At 30.2% G+C, this 21,512-nt stretch overlaps 3 protein-coding genes across 4 annotated transcripts in view; 2 read left to right on the forward strand and 1 right to left on the reverse strand.

Moving 5' to 3' along the window:
- The first annotated feature begins 407 nt into the window (after positions 1-407).
- Positions 408-5,022, forward strand: LOC111677452 (protein THEM6). Its single transcript, XM_023438568.2, has 3 exons — positions 408-1,858; positions 3,696-3,910; positions 4,101-5,022. Exons 1-3 carry the CDS (start codon positions 1,696-1,698, stop codon positions 4,446-4,448), a joined length of 726 nt encoding a protein of 241 aa, XP_023294336.1. The 5' UTR covers positions 408-1,695; the 3' UTR covers positions 4,449-5,022.
- Positions 5,023-6,099: 1,077 nt separating this feature from the next.
- LOC111677453 (protein THEM6) lies at positions 6,100-7,570 on the reverse strand. Its single transcript, XM_023438570.2, has 3 exons — positions 7,434-7,570; positions 6,934-7,090; positions 6,100-6,721 (listed from the first exon to the last, which is right to left on the reverse strand). Exons 2-3 carry the CDS (start codon positions 7,067-7,069, stop codon positions 6,276-6,278), a joined length of 582 nt encoding a protein of 193 aa, XP_023294338.1. The 5' UTR covers positions 7,070-7,090; positions 7,434-7,570; the 3' UTR covers positions 6,100-6,275.
- Positions 7,571-10,068: 2,498 nt separating this feature from the next.
- The window catches only part of LOC111677449 (tetraspanin-9), a 14,682-nt gene continuing 3,238 nt past the window's right edge, over positions 10,069-21,512 (forward strand). The window contains exons 1-2 of one of the 2 annotated variants that reach the window (XM_023438565.2): positions 10,069-10,605; positions 17,791-17,869. In XM_023438565.2, coding sequence (XP_023294333.1) covers positions 17,807-17,869 — 63 coding nt within the window. In that variant the 5' untranslated portion in view covers positions 10,069-10,605; positions 17,791-17,806. The remainder of the gene's footprint in view (positions 10,606-17,790; positions 17,870-21,512) is intronic. The other variant, XM_023438566.2, reaches the window with a different exon arrangement.

The raw sequence follows: 21,512 nt of genomic DNA on the forward strand, positions 1-21,512 counted from the left end.
ATAGTCTAGTCCATAATGTAGTCTATTGTCTAGTCTATTGTATATTCTAGTCCACAGTCTAGTCTTTAGCCTAGTCAAGAGTGTAGCCTAGAGTCTAGTGCCTTGTCCAGTCTACAGTCTAGTCTATTGTCTAATCTATAGTCGAGACTAGTCTATTGTCTAGTCTTTAGTCGAGTCTATAGTCTAGTTTAGTCTAGCCTATAGTCTTGTCTATAGTCTTGTATATAGTCTTGTCTATAATTTTGTCTATAGTCTAGTCTTTAGTATAGCTAGGGTGTATTCTAGAGTATAGTCTGTAGTCTTGTCCAGTCTATATTCTTGTCTATTATCTAGTCTATAGTCCAGTCTATAATCGAGTCTATAGTCTGGTCTATTATCTAGTCCATAATCTAGCCTATAGTCTTGTTAATTTCAATATTAGATGACATAACCTAAAAAACAAACAGTTTTAAAAAATGCATGAACGATTTAGTGTTTTATTGTTTACCCACAAAATCACAATAAATGAATTCATTCTTTTACAAATTTCCCCCACAATTGTTTTTAAAATATCGGAGCATATTTCGCAAAGGCGCAGGCGTCAATATTTATTTTGAAATAACTGATTCATACACTCCTTGTTTTCTCTCTCAATTACGGTAAAATTTGTGTAACAACAGTCCGCATTTGCAGAAAAGAAAAACAAATCCAAAAAGTGAAAATAAAAGAGAAAGGACAACAAGAAAATAAAGAAAGAAAGAAATCAAGAAATTACCAATAGACAGTAGTTAGTCAGTTGTAGTATTTAGTTCTTTAAGAAACGTTGTTTATTTCTAAAAAATAATTTCTTGTTTTTTGCCTATAATTAAATAAACGTTTTTTGCATTGCCTTCAAGAAAAAAATGAAAACAATTAAATATATTTTTTTCAACAAATTATTTAAATAAAATAGTTAAAATTTAATAAATCTTTTAGTAACTTTAAAAATTCTCTAGAGCTTTAATTAAGAAGAGACAAGACAGCAAAAGTTTCCGCCTTACTACAATATTTTTTGCATTGTCCTTTAGCAAATAAAAAAAAACTACACACAGACATACATACATATACACAATATCTACAAGTTTTAAACTCTTTTTGGATAATAAAAAAAGAAGTATCTTTGGAATGTTATACATACATATGTATATGTAAATATATAAAGAAAAATGATGAAATACTATTACTAATCATCAAAATAAGAACATTTTTTATAGTAATTTATTCGATATAGATTTTTTAAAGAAAGTCAAAGTCATTATCAGCAGCCATATAAAAGGATATAATTGTTTTTTTGCCTTGCAACAAAAACATGTATTATACAACTACAACAGCATAAACAAAATCATTAACAGCAGCAGCAATTAAAAAGCCAGCAACAGTGTAAATTTTGATTAAACAACCCTAATTGGGAAAAACAACAGAGAGCGACAGACAGACAGTCAGACTGTCAAATAAAATAATCCAAAACAAAAAAAATCACAACAAATTAAAAACCACAAATGCAAGGATAAATAGAACGACAACAAAAACAAATTACAACTAAGCCCACCACCACCAGAGCTACTTAAAGGAAACAAAAAATATTCAAAAATTTATATTAGAAATACTTCATATTTAAATAAATACCACAACTACTAATCTATATCCATAATATCAAGACTTTACCCCAAAAAAATAATGGCCTCTGAAATTGGCTTTTGGTTATTTTGCTGTTTGGCTACAATTTTATTATTATATTGTTTATTTGAATTACATTACTTCCTACGTATGTGCCTGTGTGTCCTGCTGGCCCGTTTTGTCAAAAGGAAATGTCATATTTTAGAAACAACAACTGTTTCCGGTATGTATATTATTTTGTTTAGTAATTGCTGAACTTGAATTTTTTCAGTTATAAGTCCAATTTTGTAAGTAATCAATGTTAATACTCAATCCATGTAGAGCGAGTTACGTTTTAAAAAAAAAATATTGGTTCTGCGGCTACTTATAGTATACCAATCATGTCAAATTTTGTAATCAAACTATAGGTTCCAATTTGTTATCTGTTTTTCTATTGTACAAAGGTTGAAAATGGTTAAAATCTTTGCGTTATACCTCCATACAACGATAAGTCTTGAATAGCAATTTGGAACTCATAATTATGTCAGAATAGTACTGCCGATTTTTGTAATCCGCCAACTGTATTTGACCACGGACCTATACAGAGTTCCCTTCAGAAAATGAATTGAACGTCCACGATTCACCTATAAGTAGTTCCATGAAATATTGTAAGGATCGGACCCAACCCTTCCCATCAATAAATTGCTCAAACATATCGGTACACAGGTCCAATAACTTGTTCTAGAACATGTAAAAACAAAACTACTTTAGATTCCTGAGTTTCCCTTATGGAACTAGTGATGTCTTTATTATATTTAGGACCCGTTTACCAGAGAACATTGTTGTGATTTTAAAGCAAGTCTAAGGAAATTTCTTTGAAGCGTTATTCTAAAGTCACCACTTCCATGTCTTTGATAGCAATCTCGGAACTAGTGATACGTCGTTATTGCTAAAACAGATTTTAACAGATTTCTAAGAAACGGTGTTTTAGTTCCAAATAACTGGGTTTATTGATGTCTTTCTTTGCAAAGTTCTACACAAATTCGGAAAAAATATGTGTTACAAAGTAGTGTTTTCGCCGAATGTACTAAAGACCGTTCTATAAAACACTTTTGTGTTTCTGAAGTACTCCTTAATATATTTGTTATATAATAACCAGTTGCAGAAAAACTAAAAACAGAATCACTAAAATAATCAAATACAGACATTTTGAAATTCTTAGCAAAACGCAATCCAATTCGAAGTAAATTCTTATGAAACAAACGCAATCCAATTCGAAGTTCCAGAACGAATTTCGATTCTTTAATTAACACTTTCCTATTAAACATAGGCGGCAATTTCAAACAAACACAAATAGTCCTTGTTAAACAGAGACGGTTTTTCACAACTCTTTCGAAATACCCGCCAGTTCCACAAGTTTAATTACTAACGTCGAAAATAAAATTCAAATTGCTTCCGGATATCGCCCGAAAACTTTGAATTAGAAAACTCTTTTGATCAATTTGAAGAACTTTCTGGCAATACTTTAAAAAGGAGTAATTTTAACTTTAAAATACGGAAATTTATAGCATAATTTCTCGACCTTAATCTCATATTTTTTAGTTTGATATTCAGTATTCTTATACCATTTTCCACCTCACACATATAAAGAAATCTTATGTGTATTGATTTTATTACTGGTAAAAACGGTGTAGCTGTCAGTTGTTATCCGAGTTACGGATTATGGTGTAACCCCCACTGGATCTTTTAGTAAAGAGCTTTGACAATTTATTGTTTTATTGTTTCAACATCTGTTGGGAGGAGTTTCAGAGGCTTTCAAATGTCATCCTATGTTAATGACAATTCAAAGCTTTAATTTCCCTTTGACTTCTAGTACGAAGTTATGTAAACTTTCTACCCACTTCCTTAACGATGTCTTTTTTAACAGATCATTTTAATTATATACAAACGCTAGACATCGTTCGTATTATTCGTAGTCAACTGTTCCCATCCATACCAAAGACCCAAATTCTTTCACTATTACAGCATTATTCATATTTAAACTTCATTCTTTTCAAGTTGTAAATGTATTTCTCATTTAGGTATTTGTTTAACCAATGACATCGATACGCTGCTGTATCACATGAACAACGCTCGGTATTTTCGAGAATTGGATTTTGCAAGAGTAGATTTTTATGAACGCACTAATTTATATCGTACAATTCTCGCTAAAGGAGGTTCAGTATTTCAGGGGGCTGCCACAATACGTTACCGACGTTTTATACGACCATTTCATAGATTTAAAATTTTATCAAGGGTAAGTTCACTAAAGTTACACCCAATTGCCAAATTCCTCAACGAATGAGCTAATTTTCGAAATCGTAGTAAGGATAAAATACATATGTATATTTGATTTGATTATCATCAACGAACACTTAATCTCGTATACGGCAATTCGGTCTCATGATAATTTGAAGTATTATCTTTAAATAATTATCCCTTTTTAGATCATTTACTGGGACGACCAATCCGTCTATATGGAACATCGTTTTATCCGGCCATCCGATCAATTCATCCACTGCATAGCCATTTGCCGTCAACGCATTATAGACTGTTCAGCCGATGATGTTATGGCCGAATTATTATCACCCAAGACGGCTGAATTGCAGGCCTCACGTAACACACTCAGTTCTACCGTAACATTAGATCATGCTATCAGCAGTACAAATGTCGATCAAAATATGGCAGAAAATGGACAAGTGCGTACGAAGTTAAAACCCGATTTACCAGTAGAAATACAAAAATGGATAGAATATAATGATTTATCTAGTAAAAATTTAAGACAACACTGCTGATAGAAAGAATTTTACTTAAAAATGTGATTTTGTTTTTAATTTTAGTTTAAATTTAGTTTAGGTTCATCTTTTTCTAATTAAAAACAATTTTTGTTATTAGTGTATGAAAAATATATTGTAATGATAATGTATGTAATATATAGATGAAATTGTTTATACTTGGGTAAATAATTTTCAGTATTTTTGAAATGTCGTCCAAAATGTCTTGAGCAAACCTTTTTAATAATAATCCTCTAAAGAATTTGATGAACTATATTGTATTGTGTCGTTATTGCAATCCCGAGAAGAGGTACTATCAGTGACTCTAGTCTGCCGATACTATAAACTGGTGATGATCATGAGTAACTTCGGTCTTTCCTTGAAATGATTTGACATGAAGCCGAACCAGATAACCACACTATCTGGTACCACGGATTTTGTCTTCTCCCAGTTATTAACAGGTGCTGGAAGAGAATGTCGTTTAAAAGTGCTAATACACGGTAAAGTTATACTGGATAAATGTGAAAGTGTGTTCTCTGAAGGTAAATATTCTCGACTTATGTATATGATGGATACATGTTTAGGTGCTTCTCTATGTTCTATGGCCGACTCAACATACATGCTATATGCGTATTTGTAAATGCAAGTGTTTTAATGGTAATCGACAAATAAGTTTAACATTGGTGTCTGAATTTCCAATGTGTTTCAAGAAGCATTATCACTGAGGCACGGTCCAAACTTCTTGTAAAAAAGTGAGTATTACCGAAATTTTGTTAACTTTTAAAAACTATTTCCATCGAATTAAAATTTGCTACAGTCGTAAATATTTGGAGTACTAATTTGACACCTCTAAAAGCTTAAGTTACAAAAATGACTGACCTCTCTCTCTACACTAAACACTTCTCCAATTTATAGGAAATTCATTAAATTTTAATACTACGACATAATACATACATATTTGAAGTTTTGTCCTATTAGTCGCAGTCAGCATCCATGGTACTATCAAGTCGTGTGTAGTCGTCAGGCCCTAGAAGCAACGCGTTGCCAAACTCTATGCTGACCTTAGAGTTTGATCAATTTTATCTAAGGGCGGGTTTTTGAGTTGACAATCAAATGCCAATTAATAATCAGATTAGTTAATCTTAAAATTAATTGATTCTGATGTTAATCCCCTTTGATGTTTGTCAGTACTAGATTAAACTTCGCAGTGTTGAAAACGTGAGTTTTTGTTATCAAAACAATGCATGTTCATATGTTATATGAAAATTAATGAAAACTTAAATTTAAAGCAAAAGATATATTGAGAAGTCCCTATAATTTATACTAATCGATAAATCAATGATTTTAATGTTTATTTTAGTAAAAATTGTATTATTATTGTTTTTTTTTTTTTTGCATCAGCTGTTTACACTTTTGCATTTCTTGGTCAAGTTGGGCACTTAAACTAGCAAACAAAATTATATGATTGAGTATTCAAAAACAACTTTCGAACATTCATTTTAATTTAATCCCTAATCATTCACCTAAAGATTGACCCTAAATGTTCAACTAGAACGATTAACTGCATTTTTAAGTTTGTCGGAATGGAATGGCAAAATAAAAATACCTTCATTTCACTATTTTCGAATTCATTTCAACTTAAATAAGCAAAAAACGCTTAACTAATTAATTATACGTTTTATAAAAAAAATTCTTTATTAAAAAAAAAACATTGCAAGCTAAAGTGCAATTTACTTTAAGTCTTCATAACAATTTATACAAATACAATAAAAAAAATCATTTTATTTTAATTAAAACTTAACACCTTATAAACTTACAAGTAAAACACACACGGAAAAATACAACCTTCTATTTATCTTTACGCAATTTCTGACTAGAAACCTCTATAGCCTCCAACCACAATTTCAAATCCTCAGGCATTTCTGGGCGTTTTGAAGCCTCTTTATAGAGTTTCATAATATCCATGACATTACAGTTGGTAATACATTGTTTGGACAAGGCAACGGCACGTACGAAACCATCGGCTAAAGTAATGAATTGTTGTTCCAAATAAATAGCTTTATCGTCCCACCAAATTAATTTGGTTTGAATTTTATAGGGATGGAAAATGGGTATGGTGCGACGATAGCGAACACTGGAAGCACCTTGAACTGCACCACCATGACGTTCTTTGACCTTTTCATACAAGCCGGTAAGGGCATAGAAATGGAAACGGGCAAAATCTAATTCACGCAAATAGCGTGCATTGTTCATGTGTCGGATGAAAATATCGACATCTTGAGAGGTGCAGAGACCTAAAAGGAATAAAGGAGAATAAATATTAGTTAATAGAACAAAAAAAAACTTTAAAATTTAGATATTACAATTATTTACAGAGTTTAAACTATTTCTAAAATTAAAGAATTCATTACTTTAAATCTCTAGTTACAACCTGTAAATAATTAAATAACTAAACACAAAAAATTACAAACTCACTGCATTTACTAAAATGATAGAGCTCTCTTACCATAAATTGTTGTAGTGTCAGTAACTTTCCGTTTACTTTGGAACAGACGTCCGGCTAATACTGTAAAGACGCAACGTATAAAATAGTTGACATCCCAAATGATGTACAAGATCAAAGCAAAAATTAAAAAACCCATTTTGTTGCGTTGGCTGCTTAACTGCAATCGATATTTTTTTAAATTAATAAATTATGAAACAAAACAAATTTACATAAGTTTTTGGATTTTTTTTTTTTTTTTTTTTTTTTTGTTATAAATATGCATGCAGGTTAAAGTTTAATAATAAACAAAGCAAAAAATTAAAGCGAAAGTTTTTTTTTTCATTTCTTTCAATGTGGTTTTAAATTTTGTAACATTTTTATTTTATAAATTAAACAGCACCATCATCAACTTGTGCTATTTATTATTTTTTTTTTTTTTTGTATAAATATTTATGACTTTGCTTACGAAAAAGTTTGTTAACACCGCATTCAAAATTTCAAGTTCAATCTTTAGTTTTTACCTTTTTATTATTTTTTCCGCTTGTCCCAAGTGCCTAAACCACCTCTGAAGAGTTGTATAAACAAACTGACGTCTTTTTGTATTTATTTTCTTGCTCCACAGGTGGAAAAGAAATGATCGCTGTGATTGTTAAAGTTTTGGGACAAACAAATAGAAAAGCTTTACTATTTTTTTTTGTTTAAGCAGTTTGTATTGGAAAGCTTTTGTTGTTTGGTAATGAAACGAAAATGTTTCTATAGGTAGGTTGCCATTGGTAATAAAATATATAAATTGTGAGATTTTAGGATCGGTAAAGTTGTGTAAAGGGTAGGGATTTAAAATTAGATAGCATGTGTTAGAACATTTCTTAAAAAAATATCGAAAATTGGAGTCGAATGCCGTAAAATACAATCAAATCGATCGATCGATCGACTTCTTCGATAATCCATTAATTGTTATCTTTTCTAAAACTAGGTAAGGTTCGGTTAAAACGGGTCTTTTGTTCGCTCGTTAAAAGGGTTAGTTACTTAGTTAGTTAGTTAGTTGGGTAGTTAGTTAGTTAACCGTAGTAGTACGGTTTCATTAAATTCGGCCTCCATTGCGCCAAACGATTTCGCACTCGTCAAATACTTTGCTCATTAATTACCGATTATTCACAAGTGACCTGTTTTCCATATAATACAGAGCACACAACTGGAATTATATTCTCTTATTACTCGCTGGCCGTCTTATGGTGTTTTCTTTTCTGGCATAAATGGAGCCCTATTTTTGCCTTTTATAAACATATAACGAGTACTTTTTAAATTATGTTGCTCTAAAAACCCGAAAATATGCAACATGTTTCACCCTCATTTTAATCAAAAGTTAGAAGTGCTGCCATCTTTAAATAGCTATACTTGCGACTGTCATTATGGCATCTTATTAGCTTATATCATATATATGAAGTTGATTCATGCTAACCACAAATATGGCGCCATATTTGTTCCATCTATTTTCAGAACATTCGGCAATAGCACAGACTTTTGGAAACGTTTGAAAAATAATATTGTGATTCAATTCGAATCGAAAACAATCGCGAAACATTAAAATGAAAAGGAATTGTCCTTTTTCTTGAGATAAAGTTTCTTATCTTTTTTCGGTCCTAGCATATCCGAACATTGATATTTCGGTTTCAGAATTATGTCTGCTAGTTTAAAAACAGGAGTTTGCTTAATAATCCTTTGACCATAAACTTCTATCTGGCATCTTTGGTATTAGACATCAACTGTGCCCAGTAACAGTAACAGGCCTTCAGTATCGCTTAATATCTTCCCAGCTATTCGTTAGGAAAGTTCCGAACTACCTATTAAACTTACTATTTATGGTTCCCCTATTCACCGAGTTATCCAGGAAACTAGCTATTTAAAAATGTGCTTGTCCTTCGAGGAACTTAATCGTCACTCCATAGATTACGAAGAGACAGCAAAAGCAAATGTATAGTCTCTTTTGTAAAAAATTGATACTAAAGTGACGATTGTCTGCAATCTCGATTATAAAGAGTACATCCGTAACAAATTATGAAATAGAGCTAACTATGTGGTTAGACGTAGAGCGGTAAAATTATTACTTAATTTTGTTGGGACATTATGGAGCGAACTAATCGACTAAATTATAATATAGGTTTATATAATAACGACACGAACCGGTTGATATATCTGTCTGAAACTTTTACTTTAATAAAGAAAAAAACTGCGTTTTTAGTTTTTCAATTTCGTGATCCTGTGTCCTTTTTAAAGCCCTTCATTTTTTTAAAGTAACAACCAAAAAATATTGGTTCTACATCCATCTTAAAGTATACCAATCGGAAGCACTTCCTGAGTATATTTAGATATGTTCGTCTGTCTGCGTGTTCATGTAAACTTTGTGCGCATGCTACAGTTCGCAATTTTCAAGATAATTTGAGTAACGAACTCTATTGAAAATGGTTGAAATCGTTGCACCCCGAATAGGGCTTTTTGGCTTATAATAACGTTAAATGTTTTATTATGTCAACAATAATCTATTATGTTAACTTAATTTTAGATTTAGACACTACCGATTTTTGTAATGATCGAGTCTCATTTGACCTTATCCCCTATATAAACTCTCCTTTAGAAAATGACTTGAAGGTCAAATTTTACTTATAAACACTAGTAACACGATTATATTCTACATACATAACTTTGAAGTAGACGTAAATTACTCTACCAAAATTTATAAGGATAGGCTTATATCTACCCCTACTCCCCTGTGAAACTTTTTGAAAAAATCTCTTTTTCTCAAAAATAAGTAAAAATATTCCGGAATTAGGTTAAAAAGCATTTCAAATGCTTTATTATTTAGAAAATTTAAAGATACTGGCTGGTGTAGGGTATGATATACTTCCATACTTATTTAAATTACTGACATTTGACCTACAGATTCCCAAAAACCAAAAAACGGGAGAAAAATCCCGTACAACTGGCATCACTAACAACAATTTGCGGAATGTCAACAAACAAGTTGTACGTTGAGTGGTTGTGTTGATGGTGCAGTTGTATCGCACAAATTCTTGTTTGATAAACAAAAAAAGATACAACAGATAGACTCGAGCACATAAATACATACATCGGACAATATCTAGTGCTTCTTCTGCTGTATCTAGCGATGATTATAATTTGTTGTAATATTTGAACAATTTCAAAAATTTTGAATTCAGTACGTTTTGTATGCTCGCGGCGTTAAGAACTTTTTATTTAAATATTTAACTTTTAGTTGAACGTGATAAATTGACGAATAAAAAAAATCAAAAAAAAAAGTAAAAAAAGAAATAAATTGAAATAAAAGCAATCAAATCAAATGTGAAAAATCTCATTATAATGTTAAACACTAAACAAAAATGATAATAATGAAGATAATAATACAAACAGCAGCAACGACTTTTTAAAAAAATAATTAAGTTAACAAAATCTAAATTAATTTAAATGCAAAACAATAAACAAACAAATTTTAAGCACAAAAACAACAAACAAATAAAATTATAATAATATTGAAAGAAAACAAATTGTTTTTTTTTTTCTAAAAAAAAAGAAAAGAAACTTGTAAAAAAACATTTTTTTCACTTGAAAAAAAAACGATTTAATTCAGAACAAGGTGTGTGAGTTTCTGTGTTTAAAATTGTGTATAAATTTATTTAGGTAGTTTTATTTTTTTCTTAATTTATTTATGTACATACTTTTAAAATAAGTACTTTTTTTTCAAAAAAATAAACAAAAATTTTTCTTATTTTGGTTTAAGTACTCTGCCACATATTTTAATTTACATAAAATTAGAAAATTACCCAAAAAAAAGTGAAAATAAGATTTTGTATATAAATATTTGAAAGTAAATTAAATTTGTTTTCTCAATTTTGAGCACAAGGATCTTATTAAATAATAATAATAAATATAATGATGTGTTACTATTATTATTATTAATTTAAAAAAATAAATAAAATAAATTGAAATTGATTACAATTTCCACTGCGCGTTTATATGTAATTTATAAAATAAAATGTGTTCAGAAAATATTATTATTATGATTATTATGACTACTTAACAGGCGACGGACAAGTGCTATTTGTGTTATACTTTTTTTGCACTAAATTCTCAAGCAGTGTTTCCCAAATGTTATTCTAATTAGACTCTACAGTTATATGTAAACCACAGAACATAGTGAATATTAGGCAGGTGAAATGATGAAAGTGTTTTGTTATGTTTTGTAATGGAATTATATGTTCCGATACAAATCTTGACAAAGGCCTCCTAAAGTTACCTTAGCTCTCTCTCTCTCTTTTGAGAAAGAAGGTGAATGCATCTTGGAATTCATGGGGTCTATTACTAGTACTAGTTCATCCAATAGTGATAGAGCTAGGAAAACCCTCCTGTTTCTCAAACCAGTCACTAAGTAGAACCTATCGGAGACTAGCACTTTCATATGCTTTTTTATTTATTCTGATTCTTGACTGTCAGATTTCTATGATAAAATTTTAAATCATGTATATAAATTATTGAATCTTTCGGATAAGAAGTGTTATACGGAGAAGATTGAGTAAATATTTTCAGGTCATCATTATTTTAATCTCACTTTTTTTTCAGAAATCGTAATGCTAGACCACCCCGTTTTATATGGGAACTAGAGTCCAAACTGTTGGCTCTGATGTTACAAAATATCGTATATGGATAGCTCAAATGAAATCCCAGACAGATATTATATGGATATTAAACTTGGCTTCAACTGGAGCCATTTATAGATTCTCTATGTGGTATTGCACCGACAACTTTTTAACTTCTTGAAATGACTGTTCTTGCTAAATTAACAAAAAAAAAAAAAGGATATGAAAGTGAAAGACCTTAAAACAAATGGATCTTCACAAACTGAGTCGAACATAACTCAATGACCTATTTAATGTCACTGACCATCTGAACAACGAATATATGTTTGGATTCCCTATTTTCTTATTTTTGACTCTGAAGCTATTGGCTGTTTGTTTTAGAGATAAACATTGATCATTCGATATATAGACTTACCAATGTCAGAACTCCAGTAAGAATACGTTGTAGATGGTTTGAACAAATTCAACCTGTCTTTCGTTAGTTTGGGAATTATTTATCGCAGATATTAGTTTTCTACTTTGAAATCTAATGATTATGCTTCCAATTAAACCAGTTCCAAATTTGTTCCTTATTTAAATTGTTAAAAAATCTTCTGTAATTTTTGAGATATCATCCAGTGAAGTTGACGGACAGACATTGTTAAATCGAATTAGAAAGTGATTTTAAATCGATTAGACAATTCTCAGGTGTGGATCCAATATTTGTGTTCGTTATAAACAACATTTACAAAGCGTTATACACTGCGCACTATAGCAGTATGTAAATGATATAAATACCATGAATGTAACGAACACCGTGAGTGTTCAAGGATTAGGTGGAGATATCTAGAAGAAGATATATGTGTCAGATATTCAGATGTTAGTTTAAAGTTGTAAGGATAACATAACGTCTCATAAAAGGGCCAAAAAAATAAGTTTTTTCCCAAAATTACAGGACACGATTTTCCAAGTATCAATATTCGAATTTTTAAAATTTTGTAATTTTTATAAAAAAAGTTCTTTAGGAACTAGTACACTAATAGTTCTTAGTAGATTAGTGTGAAATTACAGTCAATGAACTACTTTCTAGAAAACAATACTCAATTAAAAACGAATCCGAGAAGGAAGAGCAGCATCTCTAGTTCCGATGTTGATGTTTAAGAATCTAAAGTATTTCTGATGAAAAGCGTTCCATAACTTCTAAAATTCCATACATTATCAATCCCCGATGTATTTTCGTTTGAACATATGAGTTCCCAGCAAAAAAAAGTGTGGAAAAAGGGGGTAACCCCCTTATTCATAAGCAGAATTTTATTTTATGAAAGGTTTATAAATTTCCATATGAAATTTGATTTATAAATCGTTTATAAATGAAAAATTTGTTTATGAATATGGAGGGTAGTATTTTCATTAGAACTAGTAACCCGAATTGCTTCAAATTCGGGTGAAAAACCGAATGTCTGTGGCGGGATAATGCTCTTAGTTTTAGAAGCAGTAAAAATCCGATATTTGTATGTCAAAAATAAAATACATTCTCTTCAAGGCACTCTTATGATTAAAATGTAGTTTGTAAAATATGATATAAATTATTTTTTGCAGAGTTAAAAATGTAAATGTTTGCGGAATAAGTATACTAGGGTTCTATAGTTGAAACGAAAAGTCAGTCGAAAAGTCGACTTTTAGACTATGAGTACTTTATAAATAGTCGACTTTTCGATTTTTTTGACTTTTTCCGACATTTTTCGATTTGTTCGACTTTTTGACTATTCTCGACCGTTTTTTGAGTTTTTTCGGTTTTATTAGAGTTTTTTTTTACGTTCTTTTTTCCTTTTTTTAAGATTTTCGACTATTTTTGACTTGTTTCTACAATTTTCGAGTTTTCGACTTTTTCCGACTTTTCGATTTTTTTCGATTTTTTCGACTTTTTAAAATTCGACTTTTTTCGACATTCTTCAACTTTTTTCGACTTATCGACTTTTTTCGATTTTCAGACTTTTCGACTTTTATTAACAAAGTCGACTTTTCGACTTTTTTTCACAGACCATAGTTGAGTTATCGAGTTATAAAGTCGATTGCTCGATTATTCGAAAGTCGATTTATAGAACCCTAAAGTATACTTTCTTAATGCTATTACTTTCAAGTGAATGACATTTGTTAGATAAAGAAACAACGCCTATCATTTAATGCTAATTAAGAATGGATATCGCTACAAAATATATACTGTCAATCCCCTAAATAAAACATATTTGTGAAACGCTGATAGACAGATTTATTTTTCTTTTTAGACGGACTAACTATATGTTGTCATTTTATTTGTTAAAAATACATAAATTCATTTTGGCTTCACTTGTTCTAGCAGGCTGCTGCTTTTGCTGCTGCTATTTGTTTTTTTTTTTTATACTTTTTTTGCTATTGTAACGATTTTTTCGCTATTGTTTTATTAGATATAATTTATAAATTAACGGAAATGCCATTTTGTTTATATTTTTTTGATTGCTATGGTTATTCTTGTTGCGATTTGTTGGCGGAAATTGCAGTTTTTTTCTATTTGGTTTCAAATACAGATTTAAAATTTTTCCAAAACGAGAAAATAAAATGAATTTATTTATTTAAGCAGGAGTGTGAATATGTTTGAAATAAAAAAAAACTAATTAATATAAATAACGTAACAAAAATAGATATGATTTATTATAAAGATGTTGCAGTTAATACTCTCACACAATACTATTGTTTTGCGACAGTTGTAACTTGATTGTTGTTGGTTGATTGCATTTCTGTTTTTGCGCTGCAGCTGTTGCATATTAGTTGGGGGAATAGTTGTTGCCGTTGTACATACATATAAAGAGGGTCATAATTCTTTGTTGGCGGTGTTAAATTAAAAAAAACAAAATAATTTGTTGCAAATTTCTATATATATAATGTCAACTTGACCCAATTTTACACTTAAAGCTCAAGGTTCTGGCTAATGTTTTATGTTTCAGCATAGAAGGAGGAGGGTCAGTTAATTTATAGTGGATATTAATATTGATGGTGCTGAAGTTGAAATATTTTTGAAAAAATTTTGAATTTTATAATCGAGTGCTATTTCTTATACTTAATTGATTTATTATTTGTGAAATTTAAGAAGTTTGTGTTTCTTTTATTCATTTTTTAGAACATTATTATATTGGCTTTATTTTTAATAATTAACACTTTTATAGGTTTTAAAACTGTTAAATAAAATATTTAAATGAAAACTGACATCATCGTCTGATACTGGCATCATCATTTTTTAGAGGCCTGTTTAATCTGATTGGCTTTAACTCCGAAATTATAATTCTTATCAATTTTATTTAAGGTTTTCCAAATTCCAAATAAAGCCACTTCAGATTTTGGAATAAAACCCCTAGAATTAATGGTGACACCATTACTTTATTAACTCTGTTCAATAATTCTGTAAAAGTTCATAAGAATCTCAAAATCTTATGAACTTTTGCAGAGTTTTTCAGGAACCACTTATTTCGCACTAGTTTTACATCACTTCATATAATATTTGAATTGCTGGTGTCACCATAACTTCTAAATTTTGTTGTGGAACACTGTAGTTATTCCAAAGTTCATACTTCCAAAGACTTTTCAAACAACTGATTCTTTGCATCTTATATCTAAGTTCAACTCTAATTTAATAGTTCCCAAACTAGTTCCGAAAAAACGTTTTAAAGTCGGTTTAAAAAATGACAATCTCTGAAGAAAAGATGTAGTTCTAGAACTGCTTCTTTATTTTTTTAAAGACTAATTCCCTCATCAATTAAGTAACTGGTTGTTGAACTAATAGATTTTTTTCTGGGAAATGTAAGTTTCTGAATAGAGACTAATGGTCTACTTGTTATTATGAACTCATCTTTAAAGATCACGAACGAATGTCAATTCTAAAGCACTTCCACAGCACCAGTTTCAAAGGTGGCAACTTCTTACAAATATTATTGGTCTCAACAATTGATTACACATACATATTATAATATAATCCAGATAATTTGAAATATAAGGTGACTGAAATTATCAAAATTTTTCGAATCCTAGAACTATTCGCGAACATAAGAAACTGGCTACACAATTCCATAATATTCCCACTGTGTTTCCTAGAAAGTAATATCAGAGAAATTGGCTACACAATTCCTTACTAATCCCACTGTGTTTCTCATAATGGATCCAGCTGTAAGCCAGACCAGTAATAACATAGACATGACATTACGGGTCTGTATTTAATACGAACCTCGAAACCTCTCAAAGAAACCAAAATTCTAAGAATCATGGAACTATTTGCGAACAAAGATGAACTTTTTTACAAAATTGCTTTATAGAACAAATATCGAATGTACTACACTACTACAGAAACAGTCAACACAATGGCCGACCATTAAGTCCCACTGTGTGTTCCCAAAACGCATCCAACCTCAAGCCACAGACATGACATTACTGGTCTGTGTTTAACCCTCCTAAGGCATAAACAAACGAGTCTAACTTTTTGATATTAGATAGAAACGCTCTATAGCATTGTTCAAAATCCTAAGGTCTTAGTCCTAATGTCTGTCAGAGAGGGACAGTTATAAAGAAATTGCTCGAGAGCGGCAATATTTACAATAATAAATAAATGGAGCTGTAAAATTCCTAATAGGAAATTTACAACATGTCATAGGTATGTCAAGTATAGTGTGGTGTAGGTGTCATGTCAGATTCTGTAAATCTGACTCCCTTATATTCATGAACAAGTTTGAATATCGTACATATATACAGTTAGATTTCTTATAGAAGGTTTGCTGTCAATATATCTTCGGCTATTATCTGTAGTAACTTATCCGGTTGCTGGCCTGTTATATTAAAATCCCAGGCTGTAAGATGTTACAACTATTAAATTCAAACTTTCAAGAACTAGCTGTGAAAATGGTATACATATTCCAGAGCTAATTAGTTCAAAATGAGGATGTATATACATCAAAACCGAAGAAATACACCTAGGCCTCTATCGGACCTGTTGTTCCCACCAGTGTCTCAGGTGTGAATCAAACTCACCACCTCCGATTTACCACACTAAAACACTAACCACTAACCTACCGGAGGATACATATTACTTTTTTTTTAATTTACTAAAACTTTTTGTTGCTCAAATTTGCTCTTTAAATGATTACCCTTAATGTTTTTAATTAATTGCAAAAGGTAAACAATTAAATTAATAAACTTGTTTCTAAAATGTCACTCGTCCAGTTAGTAGTTAATATAAATATTAATTTAAAAATAACACATATATTAAAAAAACGTAAAATCAAAGTTAAATTTAACACCTTTATATAATAACAAAATCAATTTAAATACAATTTTAATTTCAATGTTAAAGTTAATAAACTTTTGCAATTAACAGAAAATAAAAGAAGAAGAAAAGAAATTACTTATTAACTCACCCAAATCATTGAAAGCCATACATATGTATAAGATACAATACAAAAACTAACTAAAGTAGTTAGACAAACCGACTGACAGATTCACATACATAGATATCTAAAGCAAAAGATAGTCTGTCTTGTCTTTTCTTCTGTCTTCTACTACAATATTGTAAAGAAAATAAAATACAATACAAACAATCTACTTAAGTAGTTTTATGCAATTGTCAATCATAGTTATGAAAGATATAATAAAGAAAGAAGTTCGAATAACCAAAACATAATAAGATATATTTACGAGATTGTTTTCGTATCTATAGATATGTAAGTTTAGTCACATAAGTGTCTCTTACTTTATAATAAACAAATACTAAATAATGCCTATAATAGTTTAAACTTTAAAAAAAAAAGTCATTGAATTGGAAGATAGAAATAAATGATGTATAAAATTTTTGCACTAATAAGATTGTTTAGTCATAGAGTTCTAAATTAGAACTATGACCTATAATGATGATTTTTTTGTATATTGTTAAGTATTAAGAAAATAGGTTTCATATAAAGTCTAAATTAAGAATGTTATCCAGAAGTAACGCTATTACTAGCTTCAGAATTGCTCTCAAAAATTATGATATTGTTTTGGATCCATTCTAATACTAGTTAGTTAGTTCGTTAGTTTGAAAGGAGTATACGTTTATAAATCAAATCGGAAGAACTACACCTATACCTCTATCAGGAGTAGATTTTAAGAATCCATTATAAGAATTTAAAAAGACTTATATTCTTATATAAAAATTTTATAAATTGGTTTAATAAATCGTTTTTTTTTCTCATTCCAGTTAATATCACACAAATATGGCAAATGCAGGTTACACATGTATAAGAAGGACATTTTGTTGGCTCAATATTATTTTATGGGTAAGTTTAAAATTTTTAATATTTTATAACTAACAAGTTGTGCTCAGTCCGCGTTGCAGACCCTTGATTGGACAGGCAGATTCTATACGGTATAGCGGTTTAAGTGAAATTGAGTGGAAACTAAAACGTCGATGCCATTTGTCAGACAATTATACTTGAAATATCAGGTGCCTTAGTTCCTGATTAAACTTTTTTTGTAGATTGTAAAATTCCCTTAAGGAAATTATGAAACTGTTTGTCATTAGATTGTGTTGGGTGTCGTGACAATGTAATGAGCATAGTAATGAGGTTGCGAACGAACTTACTTGATTAGGTCCGAGCCTTAATATAGACGACAGAGAAATTATGGTAAAACCACTCAGTATTACAGGCTGATATTGGAAAGAATGCGTAACATCATAAACCAGTCCTAGAATAGAAGATTAGATTACAATGTATCAAAGGCCCTATGGCCTTGATAGAGGAGCTTCCATAATACTTATAAAACTGGATAGATTCAGTCTAAGGATTCCGATAGGGATGCTAACGGGGTACTGTTCAGTTAGGGCCTTTGTCAGTAAGTTGAACAGCAATACACTGGACTATTGTGGGTTATGTGAGAATAAGGAGGAAGTGAAGTTGATCCAGTTTGCAACTGTCCTAGGAAACAGAGTCTCAGGTTAAAATGGCTGCGACATAGGTTCTTCGAAGACATCGGGGATATTACAGATCTTGACTTGTTTTTTTTTCAAGGGCATTAGTCACTTCTTCGACTGAGCTTTATAGGATGACAAACATCATCTCTCTTATCTCTTAATTCTTTGGGGTACTGACTTGTTAATTATATCTATATTTTTATCTTCTTTCTTCAGGTTTTTACTTGTAGTGTTTTACTTTTATTTTCTCTGTGCTTGTAATCCTCACTCCTTAAAAGGAATCACAATGGAACTGAGGTCTTCGAGAGGATATGTACCGATTTTATGGTGTATAATCCTATTTTACCTAACCTAACCTAAAGATTTCCTAGAGTGAAAAAATCTTCGATTAAAGAACTTATTCGAGAATCTTCGGTTATAAAACGGCATTCGTTTTATGGTCTTGACAATGTCGAATAAATATCATTAATTAGTATCAACTGAAAAATAACAAATGTTACGAATGCTGGTACTATTTTCGAACAATAGTGTTTGATAAAGGAACAGGTTTCAGAATTGTTCGTATGTAACCCAATTTCCCTTTATACCAGTAAATTTTTCAGTTGGGTCTAATAAATTGACTTCTGACACATACTTCAGACAAATTCTTAGTGATCTCGTAAGAATTTTATTTCTTTCCGGATTCGTGGTCGAATAACCTTTTATATTAAAGGCAAATTAGTTTGTTTTATCTGAAATTTAACTAGACCATTATTGAACCTTTATCGTGCTCCTTTTCTAGAGTTTCTGATTCAAATTGAACCCACAGTCTCCTAACCGAAGAAATTGGATTCTTTATTAACTTTTGGTTAATAATTTTGTTGAAAAATAATAACTAATTAAAGTAACGTTATTCAAAAGGTTGTCTGCAAAAAATAACTGACAAAAAATTGCCAAAATATGAAAAATCACTCAAAATAATAAATACAATTTTTTTTTATAAAACTTGGTGTGAATAATCTATATTAAAACATAATTTATGCTTAAACATACTCTACGACTATTACTCGGTTACGAATAAAATTAAAGAAATAAATATGAATATAAAAGTACAAAAAGGTATTTATCTTTCATTGTCTGAAAAGTTTGTTGAAATTTTCATGATTTTTTTTTTTTTTTGTTAAAACTGTTGCATCCATCATGAACATTTTATGAATACATATGTATGTATGTATGAACATACATACATATTTATGTATGTATGTATGTATAACAATATAAGTACTTTGTATTAAACAATAAATAATCTTTAACGAACAATCTTTGTTGTCTGCTACGGAAATTATATTGTATTGAAGTTGGTTACATTTTAACGATTTCAGAAAAAAAGTATGGGGAGGTGGAGGAGAAAGTGTTTTCGGGGATGAGTTTGCAGCAATATTATTTTAATATTAAAAACTTTTTAAAAACTATAAATATTTTTTTTATTAAGCACTGACTTTACTAATGACCACAAATATTTACCAGTTTCCTTAAAACTTGACAAGTGAGTCCACACTTCATACATATATACAAGCAAAACAAAAAACAAACAACTTTTCATTTAACATTTTCATCTAAAATAATGTTATTGTACATTAATGTCTCTTTTGAGGTAGACAAAAAAAGTTAATATAAAAGTTTAAAAAACAAGAAGGAAAGTATAGTCGGGCATGGCCGACCATATAATACTCTACACCATGAGTATATTTTTAAAATGTTTATTTTCTATAAAGAAACTTTTATGTTGAATATTACCATAATTTCAAAATATTTAAGCAATTTATTGATAAAAAGAACTAAAATTTCTAAATGAAGCTTTATATAGGTCAAATATGGGCCGATCCTCGGTAAATTTGGGAAAAGGATGTATTTTTAAATAACAGTTAGTTTTGTTGAGTTTCATTGCGATAAAAATGGTTACAAGTCAATTTTAGACGTTTAAGACATTTTTTGAAGGGGGATTGTATGGGGGCTAGGGTCAAATAAGCGCCGATCCTTACGAAAATCTACAGTGTCATTATACTTATACAAAACTTATTTGTGCCAATTTTTAAAGAGATAATAGAATATTTGACGTAATTATGGCATAAATTAAATCGGGAGGTACGGTTGTATGGGGGCTAGGTGAAATAATGGACCGATTTCAATAGGCTTCATCCCATGCTTGGTCCAAATTTCATCAAATTATCTTGAAAATTGCGGCCTGTACCTTGCGCACAAGGTTTACATGGACAGCCGGACGGACGGATGGACATGCCTTAATCGACTCAAAAAATAATTCTGAATCGATCGGTACACTTTAAGGTGGGTATTGGACCAATATTTTTGTATGTTACAAACATCAGCACAAACGTATAATACCCTCCCCACTATAGTGGTGTAGGGTATAAAAACTGAATAAATATCTTTTTGACACTTTTTGATAATCTGTACTAGAATAGTGAGACGATTTGACACTACTTCATCTCCTCCTTTCCTACCCTTTCTTTTTAATAGACATTAAGTGAAAGCTTGGACATTGAACTTTAAATGTTAAAAGAAAAAATAATAAATAAAAAAAGTTAAATAAACTACTTACTATGTATACTTATAAATGTATACAGTGAGTGAGTGGTACGTGTAGAATGGCATCATTTTCGTCTTGTAATGACAATTTAACTGTCAACAAAATTTCATTTTTTTAACCATCAAAAGATGATGAATTTACAACTAGAACGTCAGACAACAAACTACAAAAGTTAGTTATATCGATGACCTTAATTTTAGTTATGTGTTAACATTACTGGAGACAAACTTGGATTCATTATAGCAATAACTTTGTAATCGATTGACTATTTTACCTAATGACTGACAATTGAGAACTTTTAAATACTAGTATGTTAACAAGTCTATAAACAGATCGAGTTACTGCCTTAAGAACTAGTATATAGATTAATATATTGACTAATGTATAGACAACTTAGAGATGAGGGCGACTTCTTGCGTCA

Source organism: Lucilia cuprina, chromosome 3 (genome assembly GCF_022045245.1).
Source record: "Lucilia cuprina isolate Lc7/37 chromosome 3, ASM2204524v1, whole genome shotgun sequence".
Taxonomy (NCBI): domain Eukaryota; kingdom Metazoa; phylum Arthropoda; class Insecta; order Diptera; family Calliphoridae; genus Lucilia; species Lucilia cuprina.

Coding starts and splice junctions, on each gene's coding strand:
- LOC111677453 (XM_023438570.2), bottom strand. CDS start 7,069: ATGGGTTTTTTAATTTTTGCTTTGATCTTGTACATCATTTGGGATGTC. Junction 6,722..6,933: donor TGACACTACAACAATTTATG/GTAAGAGAGCTC, acceptor TATTCCTTTTAG/GTCTCTGCACCTCTCAAGAT.
- LOC111677452 (XM_023438568.2), top strand. CDS start 1,696: ATGGCCTCTGAAATTGGCTTTTGGTTATTTTGCTGTTTGGCTACAATT. Junction 1,859..3,695: donor AGAAACAACAACTGTTTCCG/GTATGTATATTA, acceptor TTTCTCATTTAG/GTATTTGTTTAACCAATGAC. Junction 3,911..4,100: donor GATTTAAAATTTTATCAAGG/GTAAGTTCACTA, acceptor ATCCCTTTTTAG/ATCATTTACTGGGACGACCA.